The sequence below is a fragment of the Tauraco erythrolophus genome, chromosome 9 (genome assembly GCF_009769465.1).
Source record: "Tauraco erythrolophus isolate bTauEry1 chromosome 9, bTauEry1.pri, whole genome shotgun sequence".
Lineage (NCBI taxonomy): Eukaryota > Metazoa > Chordata > Aves > Musophagiformes > Musophagidae > Tauraco > Tauraco erythrolophus.
Window position 1 is genome coordinate 37,211,218 of NC_141473.1, and position 23,932 is coordinate 37,235,149.

General features: G+C 40.3%; 1 protein-coding gene across 2 annotated transcripts; it reads left to right on the forward strand.

The window, feature by feature from the left end:
• The first annotated feature begins 157 nt into the window (after window positions 1–157).
• Window positions 158–18,742, forward strand: SUPV3L1 (Suv3 like RNA helicase). Of its 2 annotated transcripts, XM_086616438.1 has the most exons (15): window positions 158–243; window positions 5,545–5,622; window positions 5,868–5,975; window positions 7,586–7,700; window positions 8,551–8,719; window positions 10,198–10,309; window positions 10,592–10,669; window positions 11,576–11,667; window positions 12,381–12,561; window positions 12,962–13,055; window positions 13,703–13,922; window positions 14,296–14,376; window positions 15,913–16,089; window positions 17,643–17,791; window positions 18,190–18,742. In XM_086616438.1, the coding sequence occupies exons 3-15, from the start codon at window positions 5,912–5,914 to the stop codon at window positions 18,683–18,685; spliced, it is 2,028 nt and encodes a 675-aa protein (XP_086472564.1). In that variant the 5' UTR covers window positions 158–243; window positions 5,545–5,622; window positions 5,868–5,911; the 3' UTR covers window positions 18,686–18,742. The 2 variants fall into 2 exon arrangements, with proteins under 2 accessions (XP_086472564.1, XP_086472565.1); XM_086616439.1 differs by lacking the exons at window positions 158–243; window positions 5,545–5,622; window positions 5,868–5,975; window positions 7,586–7,700 and having other exon boundaries at window positions 8,648–8,708.
• Window positions 18,743–23,932: the final 5,190 nt, after the last annotated feature.

Below are 23,932 nucleotides of genomic sequence, written 5' to 3' on the forward strand. Positions count from 1 at the left end.
AGGCGGTGCGCGTGGCTGCTGCTGCGGCTCCCGGCCCGCGCGGGGCTCGTCCTCCGCCATGGGGGCGCCGCCGCCGCCCGCCCGCGTCCCGCCGCCTCCTCCTTCTCTTCCTCCTCGGTCGGCGAGGACGGCAGCTCGCGGGCCCCCGACACCTCTCTCTCTTCGTGCCCGTGCCGCTGAAGCCCGTCGGCGACGGGGCCGAGGAAGACGTGGGCGCCGAGCTCACGCGGCCCCTCGACAAGGGTGAGTGCGAGCGGCCGCTGGGCGGGGACCGTGAGGCGGCGGCGGGAAGGGGCGGCGCGGGCCTCGCCCGCCCTCTGCCCGCCGGGGCGCCCTCGGGCCGCGGCAGCCGGGTGCTCGCGAGGGCTGAGAGGAAGCGGCGGGCCCCGCCGGGCGGCCTGCCGAGCCCTGGCCTCTGAGCGGGGCCTCTGTTCGGCGTGTTCCCTGGGGGTTCGTCTCTTGGGAGCAGGGAGGCATTCCTTGCGGCTCGTCTGAGCCGTGTAGTCCTTCGTGCCCGGGAAGCGGGATGAAAGCTGTGAGACGAGGTAATACGGCCGACAGTGAGGTTCTTACCAAGGCCCGTTAGGCGTGCGCCGTGTGGAGGAAAAATCTGTTGACCTATTTCCTCCACTCCCTGTTTCGGCTCAATCAAGGTAAAAGTGCTCGGCGTGGGGCAGGTCCCACAGCTAAACTGGTATCGTGTGGCATTCCAAGACCATAACTGTATCCGAACTTAGCAGTCACAGTTTTTTCAAACATTGGTCTTACAGACATTGTCTGTGTGTGAACGTGCCTAGATCAAAATTGGGCGAAACATTCAGTATTTCTAGTTATGGGCCATCAGTGTTAGAAGCTTAAGTATAATTTTCAGTTAGAACAACACAGGTCTGTTTGTATATTCCTGGTTTTACACATCTTAAAGTATGAGCAAATAAGTGTAGGTTTTTGTGCATCAGCTAGGGAAAGCTATATCAAGAAGTGTTTGCTTCAGTGTCCTGTGTGTTATGAGAGCTGCTGAGTATGTCAGGAGTTTGAAAAAAAGAAAAATAGCATCTTTTGCAGATGGTTTACATATCTGTTTTATATATCTGCTAGGTATACATCCTGTCATTTTACTTGACACATTTTTAATTTTTTGATATTTAAGTGAAAGCAGAGAAGAAACACTCTTGCTGACCTTTAGATGCTCTACACTTCTGTTCTTTGATGTCTTTATGTGTAATTATATCTCAAGAACCATTGAGTGAGTTGTAACTGCTTTCTTGGTGTTTTTTTTAATTATAAACCATACAGCCTGTTCATTCTTCATCTGTGCTCAGTATTCCGCTCAGGAATGGTCTTAAAAACACAGAACACTATGTTTAAAGACTTGATAAATAAGAAATAAATAACACAAATAACACTATGTTTCTGCCAGAACACTATATTTAAAGACTTGATGAATAAGAAACAAGTTCTTGCTCCTTTTGATGTTTGGTGATCCCAAAGTGTAAATGGAAACTCCTCTTCTTTACATGTTCTCCTAATTAAGTGTTCTGCTGTCATATTATTTGCGTTAACTCCAGGTATAGGAAACGTGGGAAGATGGTCTTAACTTGTGCAGATCCCTTGTGTAAAAGAATACTTAGCCCTGACAGCTAAAATACCTAGCTAGGAGAAGAAATCCTGAACGGCTGTAATGCAAAAAAATCTGTGATTTTTTTCAGACTTGTCTTTCAGTGTTGTCTTAAATTAGTAGTGCATTCCTCAGATGCCAATACATAGGAATAGTGACATCTTACTTGTATGGTATTTGCTGTCTCATTTGTTAGATAAGCAGTTATGTTGTATTTCTTCAAAAAATTACAACCAAAATATTATGGGAAAATAAGTCTAGGTTCTGTTTGATCTCTGATAACTTGTTGAGAAAGAGCAGATTGGCTAAAATTACTTATGTTCCCACAGGTGAAAATTAACTACTTCAAACAGCCTGAATCTCTTTCATGTGAGGCTTGCAAGGAATACCAGCTAGGTGACCAGTATGGTGCTTGTCTGGCTCGTTGACCTGTAGTGTGCTCTCTCTGTTGCTCTCAGTAATTTTGCATTTTGAAGCCCATCAATAACAAAGAGGAAACTGAATGAGATCTTCCTTAGCAAATATCATCCATTTTTTTTTAATGAAATAGTTATTCTCTCCTTCCCCCCCTCAGATTCTGACCATGCACAGTATCATGCATTTGGGTTTTTTTGTATTTTGAACAAAGATGTTCTGTCAGGTTCTGCTGTCAAATACCAAATGAGATTCAGTAAAGAAAAATTTGTATTTACAGGCTTTCTGATTACTGCTTGTGAAGAAAATTTGTTATTTACAGCGCGTGTAGTTCCAGTGTGAATCACCTTGTTAGCTTGCTACTTGCTGAAGTGAGACAGTGATCATAGTTTACATGCTAGTCAAACACTGTCAGTGAAACAGAAGCCTTTTTAGAAGCTTACTTTTGCAAATCCAGTTTTGCAAAACCTTGGTAACAAACCTGTGTAATGGACGTAACTACTGTAACTAACGATGCATGATGGAATTATTTCATGACTGCATCTGCTTTCTGCTATTTCAAGGGAAGTGGATCCTTGGGAGTGGTGATGTGTGCTTTCCATTTTGGTGCATCAAGTAGGTTGCAGTTAGAAAGAGCTTTGCTATTGAGGTTTTCTTACAGAGATCAGGGCAGAATCTGTTTTTCTGTAGACTTGCATTGCTTTTACATTAGTAATGTTTCTGGTATATTTGTGTGATGATGATAATGTCCTTGTTGTGAAAAGCCCAAATGCACAGTGTTCTGCCTAACAATAGAACAATATGAAAATACTGTATGATGAAATGATTTAAGATCTAAGTAGATATTTGCTAAACCCCTTGTATGATTGCCTCATCAAACAAGCTAATTGTTGGGTGACTAGTTTAATACATGAGCACGTTATAGTGAAATTTCTAAGGAGCAGTTATGTGGAAAAAAGAAACTGTGGTGTTAAAATTAGATAGGAGGGTGAAAAGGACAAGAGGTTTGCTAATGCATGTAGTATCAAAAGCAAGGAGTGTAAAGAGCAATGAGAGAAGATGTTGTAAAGTTAAGTGATCTGCCATCAGTACAGAGAAATATCGGTACCTGGTTTCATGGTCTTCAGTACCAGGCCTGAGTGTTGCCAAGTCATTGGACAGCACAGATCAGGTCTGGTTTGAATATGGGCCTCCTAGTATGGAGATGATCCATTAGTGACTTTTAAATAAATATAAATAGAAGAAGCCACTGTATGAAAAATCAGAGATCTGTGCTGTGTGGCTTCTCAGAATCCTTGATATGGTGGTTGATTTGGAGCCCTAGTGCTCAGTTGTGACATTGAATGTGAATTCTGTGGCTTCAATTGTCAGACTATGGGGCTGTGCTTACTGGTGAGAAGTGTATGTTAGGAAAGACAAGGTTGTTGTCAGCGATTCATTTATCGGAAACAGGAGGTAACTGAACAAGGGGATTAGTTAGCTGCCTGGACTGGACAACAGAAGTCTAACAGTTCTGGAGGAATTTTAAAATAAAGCACTTAACTGCTCCAGTGGTAGCATTCAGGCTTGCTGAAATGGACTGTTGTCATCTCAGATGCAGGAAAGTGACTGAAAAGTTTTCCTGCGATTGGGGGTGAAATATCTAAGAGTCTGATACGTTGGAGGCTAACTGTAGAATTTCGGAACTTAACTGCAGTCAGGCCATTTTTTTACACAGAACCTTAAAAAATTCTGCTGAGAAGACAAAGTAATTGAGGAGTAGGAGTTAAAATACTGTTTGAGAATGAGGAAATGGTAAAGAAAGGAACACCTTAGGAATGGTAAAAAGGGTGATGGTAGAGGCAGGACACGGATCTCCTGAGTGTGTACCCTGATGGCTCGCCATTGCTGTAGAAATAGTTAGTACTATGTGCAGTTGGATCAAGTGAACGTGGGCGTGTCTAGTTGGACTGCAGTGCCAGCTTTGTTTTGTTTGGATATACCAGATTGTTAAGACAAGTATTTGTGCTTGGGAAGGATCGTGACCTTGGATGTTGAGGGCTGCAGTGGTCCCAATGTCATGTTGCCTTGGATAGTAACAAGTGTTCTGGCGTTGACCTTTTCCTCTTGTAGGAAGGCCAGTAGGTTGTGAACACATGGTTGATGGTATGTTAACTGTTACAGCTTCTTGTGGAAGCTCTGAAGAGAATTTAGCCCTGTGCTTTCTTTTAATGCATTGTTTTCTGATCTGTCTTTGATTTCCGGGCCCTTAAACGTTTTCTGATAAGAGTATGGATGCCTGTGTAGTAAACGTAAGCCTGCTGACAGACTTGCTTAGTTACCCGTGTGAACATCTCAGACTGTGAGTTAATCTGTTAATAAACTACTGTAACCGTGCGCAGGTTATGGGATGTATCCACTACTCTTGTGCTTTTGACTTTGCTTGCAGTTGAACTTTGCCATGTTCATCTTATCTGATGATTTTCATTATGGAAGGTGAGTTATCTCTGTTCTAGAGGATGGTGTTTTAGAAAGAGAGAGACAAGGTTGGTCTCATGGGAAGCTTTCCATGTCGTGACAGACTCCAAAGACTTACGGAGTTAATTGCAGAGAGTAAAACGTGGCAGAGTTGTGTTCAGTGACTTGTGCTGACAGACCCGTGGTGTGCTGCATTGTGTATCAGTCCTGGCATTTTATAATAGAGGGTTTGTAGACTTGAATTTTGAGAAGAACGTAAGTTTATGGTTAGGTACTCATGATATTTGCTAGGTTGGTATGGATTTCTGATCTGCTGTAGGCGGGGAGGGGACACAATTTTGTCATTGTGATTTAGCTAGCAATAAACTAAATTCAGAGTGTATATTAGTAAATACAGTTTTGTTGCAACTCTGAACTTGCCTTTTAGGAGAGGGAAAGCATTTATTAATCATGTTATAGTTAGGGTTTTATACAAACAAATTTGAGTAATTCGTGTTACATATGAAGAAAGTCATTAAGTTTTCTTCTCCTTTATTTGACCTGAGAAATAGGAAGAATACTTTATTTAGTTTGCCTGATCTTTCTGGAGAGTGTGTCTTGGAAGCAGTGTGGAGGGAAGAAGGTCTCTCAGGATGTTTAGTAAAAGCTGTCACCAAGTGGTTTAAGCAGATTTACTTTTCACATAAAAACCTGCTGTTTCTTGATAGATGCTGATAAAAAGCAAAGAAAACCCATCCCAAACGCTGATTTGTTGCATAACATATTTGCTGCAGGTTCCCAGCTTTATGCTTTCCTATCAAGTACCAGGGAGAGTGTCTTTCAAATACTGACCTCATCTTCATGGCAGTTCTTAACTGTACTGCAGATTAAGATTGTCCTTTTCCACAACAGGCTCAATCATTGATTGCATTTAATTTAGGGAGAAATCATTTGAGTCTGTTGAGCGTGGCAAAGACTCCCTCTCTCCAAAGTGATGAGACTATGAGCCATGGTCTTCGGATCAGCAGAATTGATTTAGTTCTGAGCAAACTAAAAAAAAAGGTTCTCTTTTTCTGCAGGTGAAGTTCTAAAAAACTTAAATAAGTTCTACAAAAGAAAAGAAATTCAAAGACTAGGAGCAGAAAATGGATTAGATGGTAAGAAAATGTTCTAAGATTATTTTCTTTTAAATGTGAAATGTGTTTTTATTTTTATTATTAGGCAGATCTGATCTCTTATGAGTCTCATGACACTGATTGTTTAGGTTGTCTCTATCACTCCGTTGTAATATCTCATGTTAAGGTATAGGTTTTTAACGGACTGCTTCAGTGTTTTGTTGTTTACAAATGTGGTTTTGTGATCCCAGTCACATTAACTTTGTTCTTTTTTTTTTTTTTTGCAGCTCGCCTGTTTCACCAAGCATTTATAAGCTTTAGGAAGTATATCATGGAATCCAGTTCTGTGAGTGCTGATTTGCATATTATTCTCAATGATATATGCTGTGGTGCAGGCAAGTATCTGGAGTGCTCGTAAAATAAAATAAGCTTTTTTTTCCTTGTTTTTGACCTGCATGCTTACCTACATAGCTGCGGACCTGCTTCCTATGCTGTAAAAGAGGTTAAAAATCACCACTTCCCCTTCAGAAACATTTGCACCCATCCACTGTCCTTAAGTTTTCTGAAGTGGAAACAAAAGTGATAGAGGTCTTAGCAAGAAGCAGCTTGTTGTTTTATAGCAGTTGTTCATTGCCGAAGTGAAACGAGTACTGTTCAGTTTATTCCTCTCCTAAAAATTCAGTGGTCACTAGGGGGCACTTTGAGAGCTTTCTCCTGGCCAGGTGGCTTCGAGTACTTGGGAATGCAGCTCCATGACCGTGCTCCGTTTCCGTGTGGCACTCCTGGAAACGAGTGTTGTTTCCTTGTGTACTGCATCGTGTGTTGTGATTAATGGCCCTTAACCAGGAGGTGATGCTGTCTGGTAACAGCAGAAACAGCCTTCTGCAGAGTTTGAGCTTCAGAACTTTGGCAGTTATGTGTGGTTTTAATGATGGTAATTTAAACGTTACAGTGGCCATTAGTTTTGTCTTAAAATGCAAACTTGTAGATTTAAAACGTTTACTTTCTTAGGAAATTTGAAATGTCTTTTTATATTAGTTGTGCATAAAATCTGCCACATGATTTCCTCACTTCCACACCTTATTTACTTATATGCGAGCACTGTTTATGCATGCCTTAAAACTCACATATATAGGAGTGTAAAGTGTTGTTTATGGTGGCGGTTTTGAAGTTTTTCAGTTGAATTTTGCTTGTCCAAAGATGATAATTGAAAATACTGTAGTTTTAAAGTTCTTTAAATTCTTCACAGTAATTTTGAATCATTGAATTCTAATTGTCATTTTAAAAAGCAGAAACGAAAACACTGCTTTTTTTTAATGTTTGTGTTTGATAATATCAGTTTCTCAGATCCAGATAGTTCTTTGAAATTGGAGTGGTCAATTGGAGTGTGACCTGAAATAAGACCTTTAAGGCCACATGCCTACTCTGCACAGATTCAGAAGAGTGGGTGTCTCTTCTGAGTTGATTTTTCTATTTTTGTTTTCTCACCTACAGATTGGAGACTCACAATCTTGAACCAGCATCCTAAGTCTTAATAGCTTAAGGAAGCTACAAACTATTCTGTTTTCCGCTGTTTATTCATAAAAGCATTTTAGAAGCTTTTAATTTATTTTATTCCAAGGCAGCCTATGAGTTTAGGAAGAAAAGGCTAAAGTCATCTTAGGACAGAAAAGCTACTTCTCATCCAACTTTTCCATAGCTTGTCATTTTATTTAGACCTTCTCTAAACAGGTAGGTTAGCCAGAGTAAATATACTGAAATGAGATTTTTTTTTTTTTTTTTAATGCAATTGTATTTGCATTATGTTGCTTAATGAGTCCACGTACTAGTTTACCTTTCTGCCATTGAGATAATCATTGAACTTTGTAGAGAGCCAGAAGTTGAAAGAATTACGCAAGTGCGTGGTGGAAGTAGTAGATTTTTTTATTTTTTTTTTTAAGTTTATCGTGAAGATGCACGCCTTCAGAGAAGAGTGCAAACTTTCTTAAAAGTGTTTGTCTTCTAGGTCACGTGGATGATCTCTTTCCATTTTTCCTGAGGCATGCAAAGCAGATCTTTCCGATGCTGGACTGTATGGATGATCTGCGCAAGATCAGCGATTTAAGATTGCCGCCCAACTGGTCAGTGTCTCTGAGTGGTTGCAGTGTTTTCTTTTCTTAGCGTCATAGATTTTCATAGTCTGTGGACTTAAGCTTTGTGATTTATAATCGCACTATGTTTTCAGTTCCTTTTCTCCGTTTTTGCAATAATTTGTGTCAGGAATGGGACAGACCTTTTAGTACGGCCTGTAGTGATAGGACAAGGAGTGATGGTTTTAAACTAGAAGAGGGTAGAATCAGACTAGATATAAGGAAGACGTTTTTTACAATGAGGGTGGTGAAACACTGGAACAGATTGTCCAGAGAGGTTGTAGATGCCCCATCCCTGGAAACATTCAAGGTCAGGTTGGACGGGGCTCTGAGCAACCTGATCTAGTTGAAGATGTCCTTGCTTTTAGTGTGGGAGGGATGGACTAAATGACCTTTAAAAGTCCCTTCCAACTTCAAACCATTCTATGATCTTTGTTACAAGATAAATTGCAATCAGTTAAAAGGAAAATAAGATTGTATCAGCTATGAAAATCACTGAGTTGGTATTGCCTTTCCAGAAAGCTGTCTTCTGGTTGTATCTGTTTGGGAGGTAGCGCGCCAGAACATTAAAACGTTAATATACCCAAGGAGGGAGACCATAGCAATGAAAATTATTTTGAACAAAATGTGTGAATTCTGCTCTAAATCTTTGAAAGCATTGTGTGATTTGGAAGAGAAATGTGTACTCTTTGTACTGTCTCTATTTAAGAACTTGATCTTTCTGCTTTCAGCACGCATTAAAAGCCTATTAATAAGTAAATGCGTAAGCTAATTTGCAATTTCCCCTGAATCAGTATCCAGATAAATGTTCAACAGATCTGCTTTTTTGTGTATGTTTTAGGTATCCAGATGCCAGGGCTATTCAGAGAAAGATAATATTCCATGCTGGTCCTACAAACAGCGGAAAAACTTACCATGCTATCCAGAGATTTCTGTCAGCAAAATCCGGAATATACTGCGGACCACTAAAACTTCTGGCTCATGAGATCTTCCAAAAGAGTAATGATGCTGTCAGTATGTTATATTACTTACCTGCATCCTTAGTCCTGGAACAGTCTCATGAATGCATGTTTGTAAAGTACTGTAGTTGCTTAAGATCGTCCGTGAAGCAGCGCGCCTGAACGGGCGCCTTTGCTTTGCAGTAGTGTCGGCTCATGTGAATACCAGTTGTGCCTTTCTGCTTTAGTGCAGAATGGAACATCGTTTCCCCAAATTAAACATTACTTTCCCCAAAGCACATGCTGTGCAGGCATCCGTGTAACTTGCCTCCATTTTCCTGTGGTCATTTTTCCCACCCTGGGTTTAGCCAGGTTGTACTAGTGTGGAAACCATGGCTTCTTTTGCCCGTAACCTTTATTTTAGCTTGTACACAAGAAATCACTCTTGCTTAACTCCCCTCAACCTTCTGCTTCAATGTTTAAATATATTTCACTCAATCATCTAATAAAAAGTTCTACAGCTTCAGATGTGTTGGGTCGAAGAGCAGTGCCCTATGTCAGGTCCCTAGAGGAAGCTTTCGTTAATACTTTTTTTTACTGCTTCCAGCATCTTTTTGAAGGCTCCTCAGCAGGGTGTTTCCAGCTGCAGAGAACCACGCCAGTTGTGAAGCATTAACATGAACACGTCACATATTAATGCAGCATAGTGTGTGTGTACCGTAGTGTTTACCAAATGACCTTGCCATTTCTCTTTTTTTCATGTCTGTGATTTAGAATTTTAATTCCTATTACTGGTTTTTCAAAGCGACACATAAGAAAGATTGACTTGTCCTAAGAGATATCCGTAACATTTTTGCTGCATAGTGAATGTGGATACCGTGTAGTGATGTTCCTTAGTAAAGTTACTAAACTTTTTTCCCATGTGTTTAGTGCATGTGAGGAATTTTCACTTAGAAGCTCATGGGTCATACGTAGCCCTTGAGGCTCAAACAGGGCTTCCTGCCTGGCTCTACAGGTGTCTGTGGGTATGGAAGGGGCAGCCATCTGCCTGAGATTCAGCGAGTGTCGAGCTGACAGAGGGTGGTGGCCCCTGCTGCCTTTCGCAGCTGGTCTTTGTGAACTCTTGCTGCGTGAGTATAAGGCAGCACATGAGACACGCAGCAGGCAAATCACCAAATGATCTGCAAGAGGCTGGAGCTTGCAAGGCTCCTTCTCTGCTGGGCTTTGCTATATGAGCCCCTTGCACTGCAGCTTTTCTGACGGTTCTTTTGTTGCAGATGTGACAGCTCTGAAGTGCTCAGAGGAAGATATAATCTCCTGCAGGAGTAGGGGAGGGCATCTAATTGCACATGCTGCCTCTTCATTATACCCTTCGGTCTGATAGGACTTAAATACAGGGCACAAGCCTCAAAAGGCTGAGTAGTTATTTTTTGGACAGCTTCCATTATACTGTCTTAGAAAGTACTTCAAGAAACTGTTTTTTTTGTCCTTTGGAAAAAATATTCTGTCATAGTCAGGAAATTTAACATGAGTTTTCTGATTTTCTTTAGAATGTGCCATGTGACTTGGTGACAGGAGAGGAGCGCGTGTATGCCAATAAAGATGCCAGACAAGCTCCTCATATTGCTTGCACCATTGAAATGTGCAGCACTAATACGCCTTGTATGTATACATAATTATTTCACTCAATCTGTGGTATCTTTATGTGTGTTATTGGGACTTTGAAGTAGCTGAACTATGCCTTTTTGCTCTTACTTGAACAATTTCTGAACTATGTTAGAACAGTTAATCAAACCTGGATCATCTCAGAATAGCTTTTTGGTGGTGGAGGATTAGCTTGATTTGAGCAAATTTTTTTAGAAAACCTTTGAGTTCCTTCCTGTTTTCTATTGCTGTTCTAGACGCTCTTCCTTGGTGCATCATATTTTTCCTTCTTGTTTTCAGATGAAGTTGCTGTGATTGATGAAATTCAGATGATCAGAGATCCTGCGAGAGGGTGGGCTTGGACAAGAGCCCTTCTAGGTAAGCTTGTTAGTTTTGACAATGAACTAGTTTAATGTGACTATAAATGGCACATTAAATTCAAGCTTAGCAGTCAATATATTCACAAGTGGTTATAGCATGTGATGCAAAATAAAAGCAAGTATTGTTTCTTCACACGTCTTCTTACAGGAGGTTAGAGGGATACTCTGCCTCAAAGGATTTGTCTGTGTGGCAATGAGTCACCTGTCATGTTTTACTTAATGAATGTTTTTTAAAAATTTTATTCTCTAAGTTATACAGATGCCTCTTTTGTTTTTTTATTTCCTTGGATAATACAGAATCTTTGTGTTGTTACACCGTGCTATCCTTTTACATTGATTATTTTCTAGAAGGATGCTTTTTTTCTTCAGTTAAAACAACACAAACCCCTGCCCTTTCCTTCACTGCTTTTGATGCTGTTTAACAGGATAATATGTCACACTTCCTCTACTTCTGATTTTTTCCCCTTTTTCTGTTCCAACTGCATTGGAGACATATTCATAATTTAAGAAGGTCACGCAGAAAAGAAAGCTCTTCAGTTCTGCTGTGGTTTGGGAGTTAGTAAAACATTAGTAGTAAATAAAACATACTCAAAGCTTTGTTCCGTTTGTTCAGTGGTTGAAGGTACCTTTTGTTTCGATTAGCTGCTCAGATTATCATACTAATGGATTTCCAAGCATCGCTTGCTGATTGATATTCTGAAATCAAGAGCAGCTCTAAGGAAGTAGTGTATTGTGGGGAGAGGCTTTAGGTGCTGCTGTGGGATGTTGAAGGAGGTGAAATACAGTCCTCACTGATGTGTTTAGCAAACAGAATGTAATTTTGGGGTAACTTAATACCAACTAAAACTACTGTTGTCCATTAATACGTAGCACTTTGCACTTTATTTCATTGTTTCTTGTTCAGGACTCTGTGCGGAAGAAATCCACATTTGTGGAGAACCTGCTGCTATTGACTTGGTGACAGAGCTCATGTACACTACAGGGGAGGAAGTTGAAGTAAGCTTTTTAATTCTGTCAAGTTATGGATAGAGCATCAGGTTCTCCATGCTGGCAAACAGGCAGTAATTTAGGGTCTTTTGGGGATATCACTGTTCAAAGTTAATCTTGCAGGAGTTCTTGGTAAAATGTTTCTCAATTCCTGTAAACCAAAGGAGATGATGTAAAGTTGTTTGGGTTGTTTTTTTTTTTAATAGTGGTATTGTTTGCTTAAAGAAGACAACTGCTTTGCTGACTTCCCCTTAGGGAATGCTACAGCTGTTTAGGGGATGTTCTTCCTGGAGGGCACAGTGCTTAGGTTACTGCGTCTATTGATAGTTATTCTCCATATGATGAGGAAAGGAGTTCAAAGAGCCAATATCTCCAGAAGAAAGTGATTGAAGGATCTCTGAAACCCAGTTTTACTGTGATAAATATTTTATTTTTTCCCTTGGGAAAATTAATTTGTGAAGAGTATTTAAAAACATAAAATTTGGTCCTAAGAAAGTCCAGCCTGCATGATTTCCCAGTGAATTAGCTGTAGCTTTAACATGTCCATATGTAATGGGACAGCATTCAGTTTACTGAGTAAAAACAGACTCTTAATTTCTTGATAAAAAGGCTATTGCTACATAGCCTGCCTACTTCTTCTTTTACTGAATCTAGTTTACATGTAAAAATGTATAGTTCTTCGGTTTCTCACAAAGGCTGTATGACAACTCCTTTAATTCTAGGTCCGAAACTACAAGAGACTCACTCCTCTTACTGTGCTGGATCATGCCTTAGAATCTTTAGATAACCTCCAGCCTGGGGACTGTGTTGTCTGTTTCAGTAAGAACGACATTTACTCCATCAGTCGACAGATTGAAGCCAAAGGATTAGAATGTGCTGTCATATATGGCAGTCTGCCACCAGGTAAAGCACTCTTACTTTTATTGTTAAGAGAACAATCTGCTTATTGCTGCTTTCTTAGAAAAACTTCTAAAATGAAGCATTACAAGTTTTCCTGATTTTGCATCTCTATCTAGTTAAAGTAATCAAATTTTGTTGACTGGTGTTTTAATCCTGGGATTAGACCTTTATTATGTACTTAATATTGATCTTCACATAGATTTAATTAAATGAGGTCTATTCGCAACTCTGGGAATGATATGAATCCCTCCTGCCTCCTTCCCCCAACCACAGCCAAATACCAATCAAATACAGATATTTTTTTTTTCCTCAGCCTATTATAAAGGCATCTGGCTTAGTGATACATTTTCTTTATTTTGTAAGAAGAGTTTGCTATGTGAAGTGTGTTGTCATTCTGTTTTAGGAACAAAACTTGAACAGGCAAAGAAATTCAATGATCCTAATGATCCGTGCAAAATTTTAGTTGCTACAGATGCAATTGGAATGGGACTCAATTTGTAAGTACTCATAACAGGTTATGGTGTGATTTTTTTTTTTTTTTTTTGGAGGTCTGTGATACACATTAGTTTCCTCTCTTGCTTCCCCTCGATTTGACTAATTTGGCTAAACATCTGTATGTAACAGAATACGTACATTTGAATTCTGAAGTAGTGATTAATTTGTCTGGGTAGAACTAAGCTTTAATTCTAAAACCGATTCAAAGAATTAAATGACTCGTGGCCTAATTCTGTGTGATCGTAGATACCATTAAGATCCTTTTGGTTCTCTGGGATCAGATGTGCTAGGTTGTCGGAATATCAGTCTCTTACATCCCCGAAATGTAGAGCAAGTTCAGTCCAGTTTCAGACGTATTATGTTGCTGAGGGCGATGCAATAAGCTACTGAGGCAGCTGGTGATGAGTGGATTGGGACAGATTAGTATTGATGTGTGGGGGGTTGTTGATTCTCCTGCAACTATCCGGTAGTCATTACGCTGCCCTTTTGAATATGCTATGTCTGTAGATGGTATCTGTGGTATCTTAATTTATGCAGGGGAAAAAAGTCCTCAAAAAGAAAAAAAGGCTTTAATTCTTCTGTAGCAGGTTGCTTATTGGAAACAGTTTGTAAAAAAGGATTCCTCTTTGGTTTTGTTCAAATATTTCAGGTGTATAAAAAGAATAATTTTTAACTCTATAGTAAAGCCAACTATCAATGAGAAGGGAGAAAAGGAAATAGACTCCATTACAACCTCTCAGGCTCTACAAATAGCGGGCAGAGCTGGGCGTTACGGCTCATCCTTCAAACAAGGAGAAGTCACTACAATGCATCGTGATGACCTCATGCAACTGAAGGAAATTTTGAATGAGTCTGTGCGCCCTGTGAAGGTGAGTGTCTCGTTGCCCGGTTTGTACAGATGTGCTCTGGAGCTGTTTTACTGTGTTCTGATCCCAAATTATTTTTCCTTCTGTCTGTTTACAACTTAGTAGCAAAAGTGGGTTTTGTCATGCCTGAGTGACTTTGAATATATGGGCTGTTTGGAGGCTTGCAGTATTTTCATTTATGTTGAAACTGCTCTTTCAAGGATTAAAAGCTCAAACACAAACGTTCTTAAGTTCCAGATAAATGTGCTAAATAAACTGAACTCTGTACGGTGCTTTGGTTTCTTGCGTTTTGCCTTTCTATTGTTTGTTTCTGATGCACTAACTTAAGAATAATATTGAGAATTAATGGAAAATGTTTTCTTTATTTTCCCTTTAGGCAGCTGGCCTACATCCTACTCCTGAGCAGATAGAGATGTTTGCTTATCATCTTCCTGATGCCACTCTATCCAATCTAATTGTAAGAATGATCAAAAAACCCAGCTTTAAAATTAAAATACTTTTAAAATTAGCCATTGCTTATAGTCACTGCTTTTGTATGAAGGTGCACTTTGGGATCCCAACAGACAGCTTTGTGTGTGTCTTTTATCAGTGGTATTCTTCTCTCTACCACAGCAGTGACTGCAAATACATTTAGAATGCTTAACTTTTCTGCGGTGTAATAAACTTGAAAGCTTTTGAAGTGTGTACTTATGTTTACATGTGTTGAAGAGGGTGCAGCAACCTTTTCATTTCACCTCTCCTGTATTTTAAATGTAGTCTTTTTGGTCTGAGACTGAAAATATTCAAGATATTTAAATAATAATAAAGATAGAATAAATTTTGATAATTTTATGTGAAAAATCCTGGAAACTGAGCTGGTCATGTCGTATTTCTGTACATCTGGGAGCTACCTGATTTTTTTTCCTGGTTCTGTGGACTTTATGGTTAAACAGTGTCTGCTTAACTTTGAGAAGACAGATTTTGTGGGATCTACTTGATCTTATCATTAGCTGAATAGTAGAATTTCTAGAAGTGCCTAATCATTTTAAAGTAGAAATTGAACTTCCAGTGGTGTATTTAAAAAATAGTACGCTGAGAAATTCTTAGCAGCTTTCATGAATTTAAATGCATATTATTGTTCTCTGCTGATGTGCTGTTGTGTGGCAAAGTGTATGATTTCTAACCTTGAGGTGAAAGATTATACTTGGAGACTTCCCGGAAGACTTAGGCTGGTAGGGTAACAGCACATCTTTAGAATTTTGCTGTTGAGAATTTCTGGGCTAGCATAGGAGTATTAAGATAAAAAAAGCCGTGGTGTTATTGATTTCTTAAGTATTCAGTCACATATTTAATGAATCTCAGTATTTCTTTGAAGATCTTTTAAAAAAGTCTTTCCAAGATTTGCACTAGAGAAATAATTTTGAGGCCCATAAAAATTCCCCCTGCAATGTGCAGTGGCGTCTCTTGTGTCTCCAAACCTTGGATATGTTTCAGGTATTCTTTGAACTCCTCTGTTGCAATACTGTATTTATCTTATGATTTCTTTCTTCCTAAAATAGATCTATTCTTGACATTAGGCTAAAAATAACTCAATTGCTGAATTTCATGCTATAAAGTTAGCTTTTTGGGTCATGCTGACTGACAAACCTGGAACACGTTCTAAACATAGTAATAACTGGTTCCTGTGAGGTGCTCTTTGTAACGAGAGTGTGCACTTCCAGAACATTGTGTTGGATACTTAGGAGGCTGATTGAAATTACTTAAATGAAGCACAGCGTGTTATGTCTTTTCCTGCGATCCTGTGTTAGAGAATTTAATGAAAATCCTGTTAAAAGAGTGGAGGGAACTCCTCTGCCCCCTCTTTTTTATTACTGAGGGTCAAATTTGATGTTTTTAACTGTTCTTTCAGTATGACAAGCCTTTGAAACTCTAAATCATTTTTTGGTTTGGTAATATAAACTTTAACAACCTTCTCCTGTAATAACATCCTCTTCATTTGGTTATGTTTTCACAGGATATTTTTGTGAGTCTGTCACAGGTCGATGGGCTTTACTTTGTCTGCAATATTGATGACTTTAAATTTCTAGCAGATATGATTCAGCACATTCCACTAAATTTGCGATCGCGGTATGTCTTCTGCACTGCACCCTTGAACAGAAAAGAGCCTTTTGTGTGTACCACGTTGTTGAAGGTCAGTAATTTCTTTTTTCCCTCCAAAAAATATATATTACCATATACCATACGGTGTTTATATTGGAGTAAGTGGGTCTTGGTGCACTGACTGTGTCTAGCTGCTATATTTCTTGTGGGTTTTGTTATTAGATCGTTTGAGAGTGTTACTAAAGTGCTCACAGGTAGTAATATAAAATAGCTGGAGAGATATTTGTATTTATTTTTTTTTTAAAAATTACGTTCTTCACCATTTTTATTGGCCAGAGTGTTTAACTTGGGAGAACTGACTCATTTTGTGATGTTAATTAAAATTTGGATAGCTTTTCTGCTGTTTGCCTCAGAATCCTACGCTTGCCTTGCAGGTGATCTTTGAACTGGGAAAGATCAGAATTGCGTTAGGTAGCTGCTTGTGCATGGGTACGCTTTGCACTACGGTGTGTCTAGTATAGTCCTTAAAGACCAAGATGGTGTTGCTTTAAGGTATTAGGTCGTCGACACGAGAAAAGAATGTGGGATTAAGCGTGACTGCTGATGTTATAATACAGTTATATAGAATTAAAAAATTTTCAAGCCTGGATGAACTGTTTTTCCACCGTGCCCCCGGAGTTGTTATTTTGAGGAGTTTGTAGTCAGCTGATGTCAGTTTTTTCAGGATTAATAATTTTGTTTGGGACTGTTACTTTGTTAGACAGTGTTGCCTTTGTCCCCTTTTGGAGACTGCGCTAACATGTTTAATAAAATAGCGTAAAAATGAAACTGCTGTGGTACCCTCACATCACAGATATTAGACCTGTGCTTTTCAAAAATGGCTAGTAATGTTGTTTAAAAATTGAGTGATTGATTTAAAGAGTTGAAAAAAAAAAAGCCTCATTAAGAAAACACTGAGCATTCAGATCCCAAGTACTGAAGGTGCAGAGGGGCATAATGTGATGTCAGAGGGAGGCAGGCTGTTGTGAATGCCTGTGTGAATTTAAGTCCCATTCCTTGGTGAAAAAGAAACAACCTTCTGGTATCAGCCAGTTAGGAAGCAGTTATTCCAAGTCATCGATGCTCCTGAAAACTTTAAATTTAAATCTTAGCTTGCTTACATGTTAGTAAAAGAGCTGAGATGTCTAGGTTTCAGAAAGACTGATTTCTAGTGCAGATTACTCTGTTTGGGTTGTGAATAGTGTGTTTCCTAAGTCAGGGAACACATTTAACATTTTCTCAACCCTGGAGATTCTGAAACAAGATAATTAACAGAATAGCAGTGAGAGAAGAAAAAAAGACAAAGCCCAGCTGCTTTGCTAGATGAAATCATATGCCTTCAGTGTTAGGCTTTTCTGGATAGCTCTGTACTTTTGTTGCTTAACTCTGTGCACAGTCCATGGACAAATTGTGTTAATGAGGCTCAGGAAAGCAGAGGTGACTCCTGTGTTGAGTAATTAAGTAAAAGAATGTGTGGCGTTTGGACCATGTAAAAAAACGCAGGTGTTTTCTGGAATATGCTGTGTACAGAGTCAAGAGAATTTAACTCCTTTGAGATTTCTTCTTTCCTGACTGAGGACTTCACTGGATCTGCTTGTTTTTCAGTTTGCACGACAGTTCAGTAGAAATGAGCCTCTGACGTTTGACTGGCTCTGTCGGCACACCAAATGGCCGTTACCCTCTCCAAAGAACATCAAAGAACTTGTACACCTTGAAGCTGTTCATGATGTTTTTGACCTCTATCTGTGGTTAAGGTATTGTCTTTGTGCTTGAAAATTATTTTTATTTTTTTCCTAACATTTATGACTTACAGTCCTAGAAAAGCAGTGTCTTCAAGCCCATGTGTATGGTGCAGTATGGGCTCCCTTGGCCCTTTAGAGGATCTTGACAGATACAAATACAGCTATGTTGTGGGAGCAGGCCAGTTATCTGCAGAATAACTGGTTGTGACTGACAGAGAGAGAAAGTTAGAAACAAAGTGATCCAGGAGTGGAGCAGCTGAAATGCCACTTGAAATATAGTGGCCTTCCCATGCAACACGTAATAATTTTTTTTTTTTTTTTAACTTTCCATAGTATGTGTCTCATTTTTGTCCCAGTCAGCAGTCCTTCAGTGAAAAGGTTTAATTATGTGTTGTTTTGCCTCTCTTCAGTTACCGCTTCATGGATATGTTCCCTGATGCTGCTCTTGTAAGGGATATTCAGAAAAAACTAGACGGCATTATACAAGTTGGTGTCTGCAACATCACAAAGCTGATCCGAGCTTCACAATCTGCAGCTGCTCCTGGTGCAGCAGAAGTTGTGTCAGAAGACTTTCCTCTTTCAAGGACTAAGAGGGACACTAGGACGGTTTCAGACCGTCAGGGTGTAAAATCCACAGAGGCACTCTCTGTTGCAGTGGAAGTTCCGGAAGGAAGAAGAGTAAAGAACTTGAAAGCTTATCGGTCCGCTACAAGGCAGGAGGATCTGAAAAGCCATGGACGCGGATCTCTTGCCAACAGATTGCTGCGTGAAGGACTTCTAACACAAGAAATGCTGAGACAGCTGGAGAGTGAGTGGCAGGATCAGCACAGGAATGGTACATACGGCCTTCGTTCAAAAAGAGATGATCAGAGTAGTTCAAATGAAACGGGGAAAAAGAAAAAATAGAACCAGGTCCTAATTCTGTTTAGTTTTTATTCATAAAATAAAATACTATTTTAATAACTTCTTTGGCATTTCATGTTTACACTGCTACAGTCATTGATGTGTTTCCTTCTTCTGTGACCAGTTACATGAAGCACTCAGAGGAAAGACCCTTAAAAGCTGAGAGGCCATAAGTTTGCTTCTATTAGTCAGCTGTACACTTTTTCAATCGTGTTCAGCTTAATTGTATCATCTAATGCTATGTGAAAATTTGAACCTGATGTCTTCCTGCAAGATATCCTTATGTCGTTAATAAATGTCAGAGATTTCACTAGTAATGAATTAGCTACTCATTCCATCCCTTCCCAAAGGCAGAGTTCAACAGATAACGAACAAGCAATGAACAACCTGGCAGGAAATTGGGTCGAAATGGTGATAGGAGTCATGCCTCTAACCTTTGTGTCCTGTGAAAATGTGGAAAAGCGTTTGTGTTAATGCATTGGGGAATGATGACATTCTGGCCACAGGAATTTTTGAGTAAATTCCAGTTCTGTCATCTGAGGGATAATTACTGAAACAAAGCAAAATCTGTCCTTGCTCTTTAAATTGTGTTATTTTTCATGACACTGATTCAGGAAAAGTGTAGTGGGGAGGGAAAGTTGGATTATGATTTTTGAGGGCAAGGAGGAGATGTTAGAGGCATAGGTATAATTTATTTACTTGTGAGAAATTCAGATATCTTTCTCCTTGACTTTTCTAATTCAGTTTTGTGCAAATTATTTTGTTCTGTTACACTTCATAAATGTTTTTTTGCTTCACGTGCCAATTTGTTTGTGATACCTGAACTTGGAGAGGAGACACAAAGTATTTTACTTAAGCTCACCTAACAGCTTAGAGTTTAAGTACAGCTTGTGGGTTGATATTTGTGCCAGTAGTATTTCCATATACCTATTTTATTGTGCTACCATAAACTGGAAAAGTTAGGTGCTTACCACCTGGAGGAAGGTTTAATTTGTTGGAATTAAGTTATCGGGAAAAGGACTGAATAATGTTTAAGGCAGGGCACCACCAGGCTTATGCCTCTTTTGTACACATGCAGGTGTTCTGTCATTTGCTTTTAGTGTGAGCGACTTTAAGGTACGTTTTTGAGCTCCCAGTAGGGATACTGGAGAGCAGAAAGAATCATGCTGAAACTGCTGTGTGTGTTCACAGAAGTGGATTTCAGCATTAGGACATGTTGCTGGTGCTGCCCGAGGAGAATAATGCTGCAGCAACTGCATTTCTGGGATTGGCTGTATACAAGCCTGCAGGTCCTGCTGGTGTTAATGTTGGGATGCTTGTAAAAGCCGGGTTAAATTTCACAGTATCAAATACCTGACTTTCTAAAATGATCAGCCACATATCTCTGCAGCTTGAAAGTTTTCTCTGAATCCCCTTCGCTTCCTCCTAGTATTAATCCTTTAAGCTGCTGTTCAGAAACAAGTGTGCAGCAGTTCGAACAAAAATTTTAACTGTTTTCAGTGTATGTCATGTACTCTTTCCCCATTATTTACTAAAAAGCAAGCAGTGCGCAAATATTCCTAGTGCATGTGATCTCCTGCTGATGTGAGTGCCAGACTGGTGGAGAGGGAAAGTTTTAGCTCCTTCCCCTGCAAAGCCCCATCTTTCTTTCCTCCCCCAAGAAGAAACAAGCAGCTATGTATGTGTGACAATGGCCACGTGAATGTCTTTAATTTTCTGCTTCGCAGCTGAGTAATTCTGCTTTGCTTTCGCAGAGTCCTGACAGCCTCTGTTTAGCAGCAACACGACTTGCACAGAATGTGAGCTTGCAATTAGCCCTTACAATTAGCCCTGTATTCTCTCTGGTACTATTCAGATCGCTCGTGCGCTGTGGGTTACGGGATTGAGTGGTGTCAGTTGCCTCGTGGTTTCATCTGCACTTGATGAACTCGAAGGGCAGTTGTAGTTGCTGAAGGCTGCAGTTGGCTTTTGACAGCGTGCGTTTACCCGCCTTGCTCCGGGACTGCAAACGCCTTGCTGGATCTGCAAACCACTGTTTAAAACGACGCTTGTGCAAGGATGATTCCTCTGTTTTCCCTCCTCCAAGGTGCGTGGGGTTGGGTTGCAGGAGACCCATGTTGCCGCTGTGCTTTGCTTCTAGTCTGTTTTGGTAAATTTATCCTTTAATTGTAAGCCAAACTGCGTACTAGTGTGTATTTTTGAGCAAGGAAAGAGTGGCTGGGACATCGAGGAATAAGCCAGCCTTGTGTTTGAGCAGCAAGCTTTGCAATAAGGAAGCTAGATGACTATAAGCATTCTTTTTTTGTATTTTGCTGAGATTAGCACTTGGCTTAACTCATTGCTTGTTTCCATAGTGACTCCATAGTAACTGTTTCAAGAGCTCTGAAGTTTATTCAGGCATTTCCAGGCTGACTTTTTATGAAAGTTTTCTTTTCTTCTGAGCTAATGGTGTGGCTGTCATTGACTCCCATTAGAAAGGCTGCCAGATTGGTCCCGTGTCTTACAGTCCGGACTGGTGTGGTGCAAAGCTATGCCAGCTGCACATTTCTAACATGCCCTGTGCAAGCAAGCCCCGGGGGGAGAATTGAGTGGCCTCTTGCTCTTGTTCATGGGGTTGTGCCGAAACTTTCATTTTTTTCTTTTTTAAACAGCATCAACAGCATTGTTCACTTGACCTCAGAATCGCATTTGAAAAGCCGTTTATTTCAGGTGTTCAAATTTCCAGATTAATTGCAGGCATTCAAGTTAACAGAGGTTTGGAAGTTAATGGCTTTCACAATATTAATTTTTTATATTTATTTGTTATGCTTTAAATGGAAAATGATGATTAAAACAGCATGGCTTGGTAAAAGCCTTTCTCTTAAGCCAGTGTGTTCTTTTCTGTCTGTGGTGTCTCCATCTCTTCTAAATAGTGTCTGTCCTTGGAATGGGTTTTCCAGTCAGTCCCCTCAGGTGTTCTGCCTTATTTTGCTGCCTGATGTTGCCTGTGCCCTCAGAGGGGCATATGCAGGACGAATGTAGGAACCCCTCTCTGTTCTGAGTTTTGATGAACTTGTGGGAATATAATAGGGAAGCAAAGCTGCTGCTACTGGGAAGGGAAACGTGTTCTAAGGTTGGTCTTGGAAACATAAGCTGTAATGAAGAAGGAATTCTCTTGATGACTCACCTGCAGCCTTGACCACTATCTCCTTGTTAACCTGGGTGCCAAACTCAGCAACCAGTGTCGCCACTGCCTCTGATATCTCTCCAAAGATAGGAGTGTTTCTTCAGCAATAAAATGCTCATTAATATGGTAACTTTTCCTGGAGGTAGCTGGTGCATGTTTAGCCGATGTACTTGCAGACATTTATCTGAATTTCCCTGTTGGAGCTGTGAGATCCTTTTCTCTGCAGGCCTTTGACCACAAGGCTGTGGGAGGCAGATGGACTATGTGAGCACCACCCTCTTCGGGATTCTTCATTATGCCTTGAGACCAGGGGTTTGGAGGGAGAACTGCAGAAGAAGAAAGTAGAGAGAGGGGTATTATAACTTTGGAGTCTTGTTGGCCCTTGCAAAGGGGGAAGGGAGGGTTTGTGACTAACATTTTTTGGGTGCAGCTCTAACAAAAGGAAAAAACAACATTGCCTCAAGCCTCCAAGCTGCAGGCAGTTGGAGCTGATCTGTTCACTTGTCCTGGGTTGTTTCCCCTGTACTGGGCAGAATATGTACAAAATGGCTGTAACATATTTTGGTATTTGGCCCTCAGTGCGTTGAACTGCTGTCTGTGTGGAAATGAGATAATGTCTTGTGTTTTCTTGCACAACAGCCTGCCTGAAGCTAGGATGCAGCAGGGATGAGCGAACAAGTTACTTACGCAGTGATTCTGACATGTCAGGTATTTAACAGAGCTTGCTGCCAGTTTAGTAACGTTTAGATCTTTGAGACCCTTTTCCAGTGGCATCCGTTAGAGAAAGAAAGAAAAGAGAGAATGAAAAATAAATCTGCTGTATTACAGACACAATGAGCTCTGGATCAAAGTGGGATGGAGCTTGAAAGGTGATGTTTTCAATTTTGCTGGCCAGAGGGGTTGTGACTCGGATGGCATGGGTAAACAATGAGGAAAGAGACAGTCCCTCTGGGAGTCAGTGTCTGACTTAACGAGCCAGCAGTTATTAAAAGATGAATACAGGAGAAGTGAACCGTGCTTTCTGGCTGGTAGTGTGGCTTTTTTCTTCTTTCTTTTCTCCCTTTCTCTTGAAGATCAAAGGCCTAATTTTAGAACAAGCCCTATTTATGGACTGTTGAGCCACTCTGTCTGCTTTACTCTTGTTCTAGAATTGTGAAAAATAAATAGAGCTGGCGGGATCGCCCAGTGTCCAGAGCTCATCCCAGATGCAAGGTGGGGGGGGGTGGGGGGAGGTAAAGAAAAGGAAACCTTTCCTAGCAGAGTTTCTGTATAGTTTGTCTCTGCAGAGAGAGTCCTGTTCCCCTTCTTCAGCTCTTTCAATCTTCCTTTGTGATCAGAGGCTGAAAAAAAATGTAACGTGTGACTGCTCCTGATGTTCAGCAGAGCCATTTCCTCCTGATCCGTGCCTTCGTGGTGTGCTGTAGCTGTTAGGACTGGGCAGAGTCCTCTTCCTGAGACTGGTGCTGAGTACAGAGTCAAGTGTTATTACGTGTATCTGTGGATTACCTGTTCATACAGCCCAGCAGGATGATCAACCATACTTTTTTTATAATAGAATGAGGTTGTTGAGTCCACTTTAGGCTATGAATTGATATAACCTCAGATCCATTCCTGCTCACTGGCTGCTTCTGCCCCTGCTCTGGATCTGTGTAAATGATTTTTCTACCTCTGCTCAGTATTGTGTTTCATCCCCTTACTTGGCAACCCCCTCTCTTCCATCTCCCTCTTTTCCCCTTGCCCCGAGGCTGTTTTTCTAATTTACCAAATAATTCGTAATTGTTACCTTGTTCTGCAAAATTTTGGGTGGCAATTGTCTGCCGGTGCAGTAAGGGTGCTCAGTTCCAGCTGAAATACTGAACAGTAATTGAGGGCAGAAACACACTGAATGTAGGTGTGGTTTGAGACTGAACCTTTAATTACCCCATGAGAATGCCTTTTTCTTTTTTTCTTTTTTGTTTCTCTCCTTTGTGTCAACATTTCACCCAGTTTCCATTGAATGACGTTTCCATAGTCCATATCACTTGATAACAATGACAAAATCACGGAAACACCTGCATAGTCAGAGTGAAGTTTTGAGAATAATA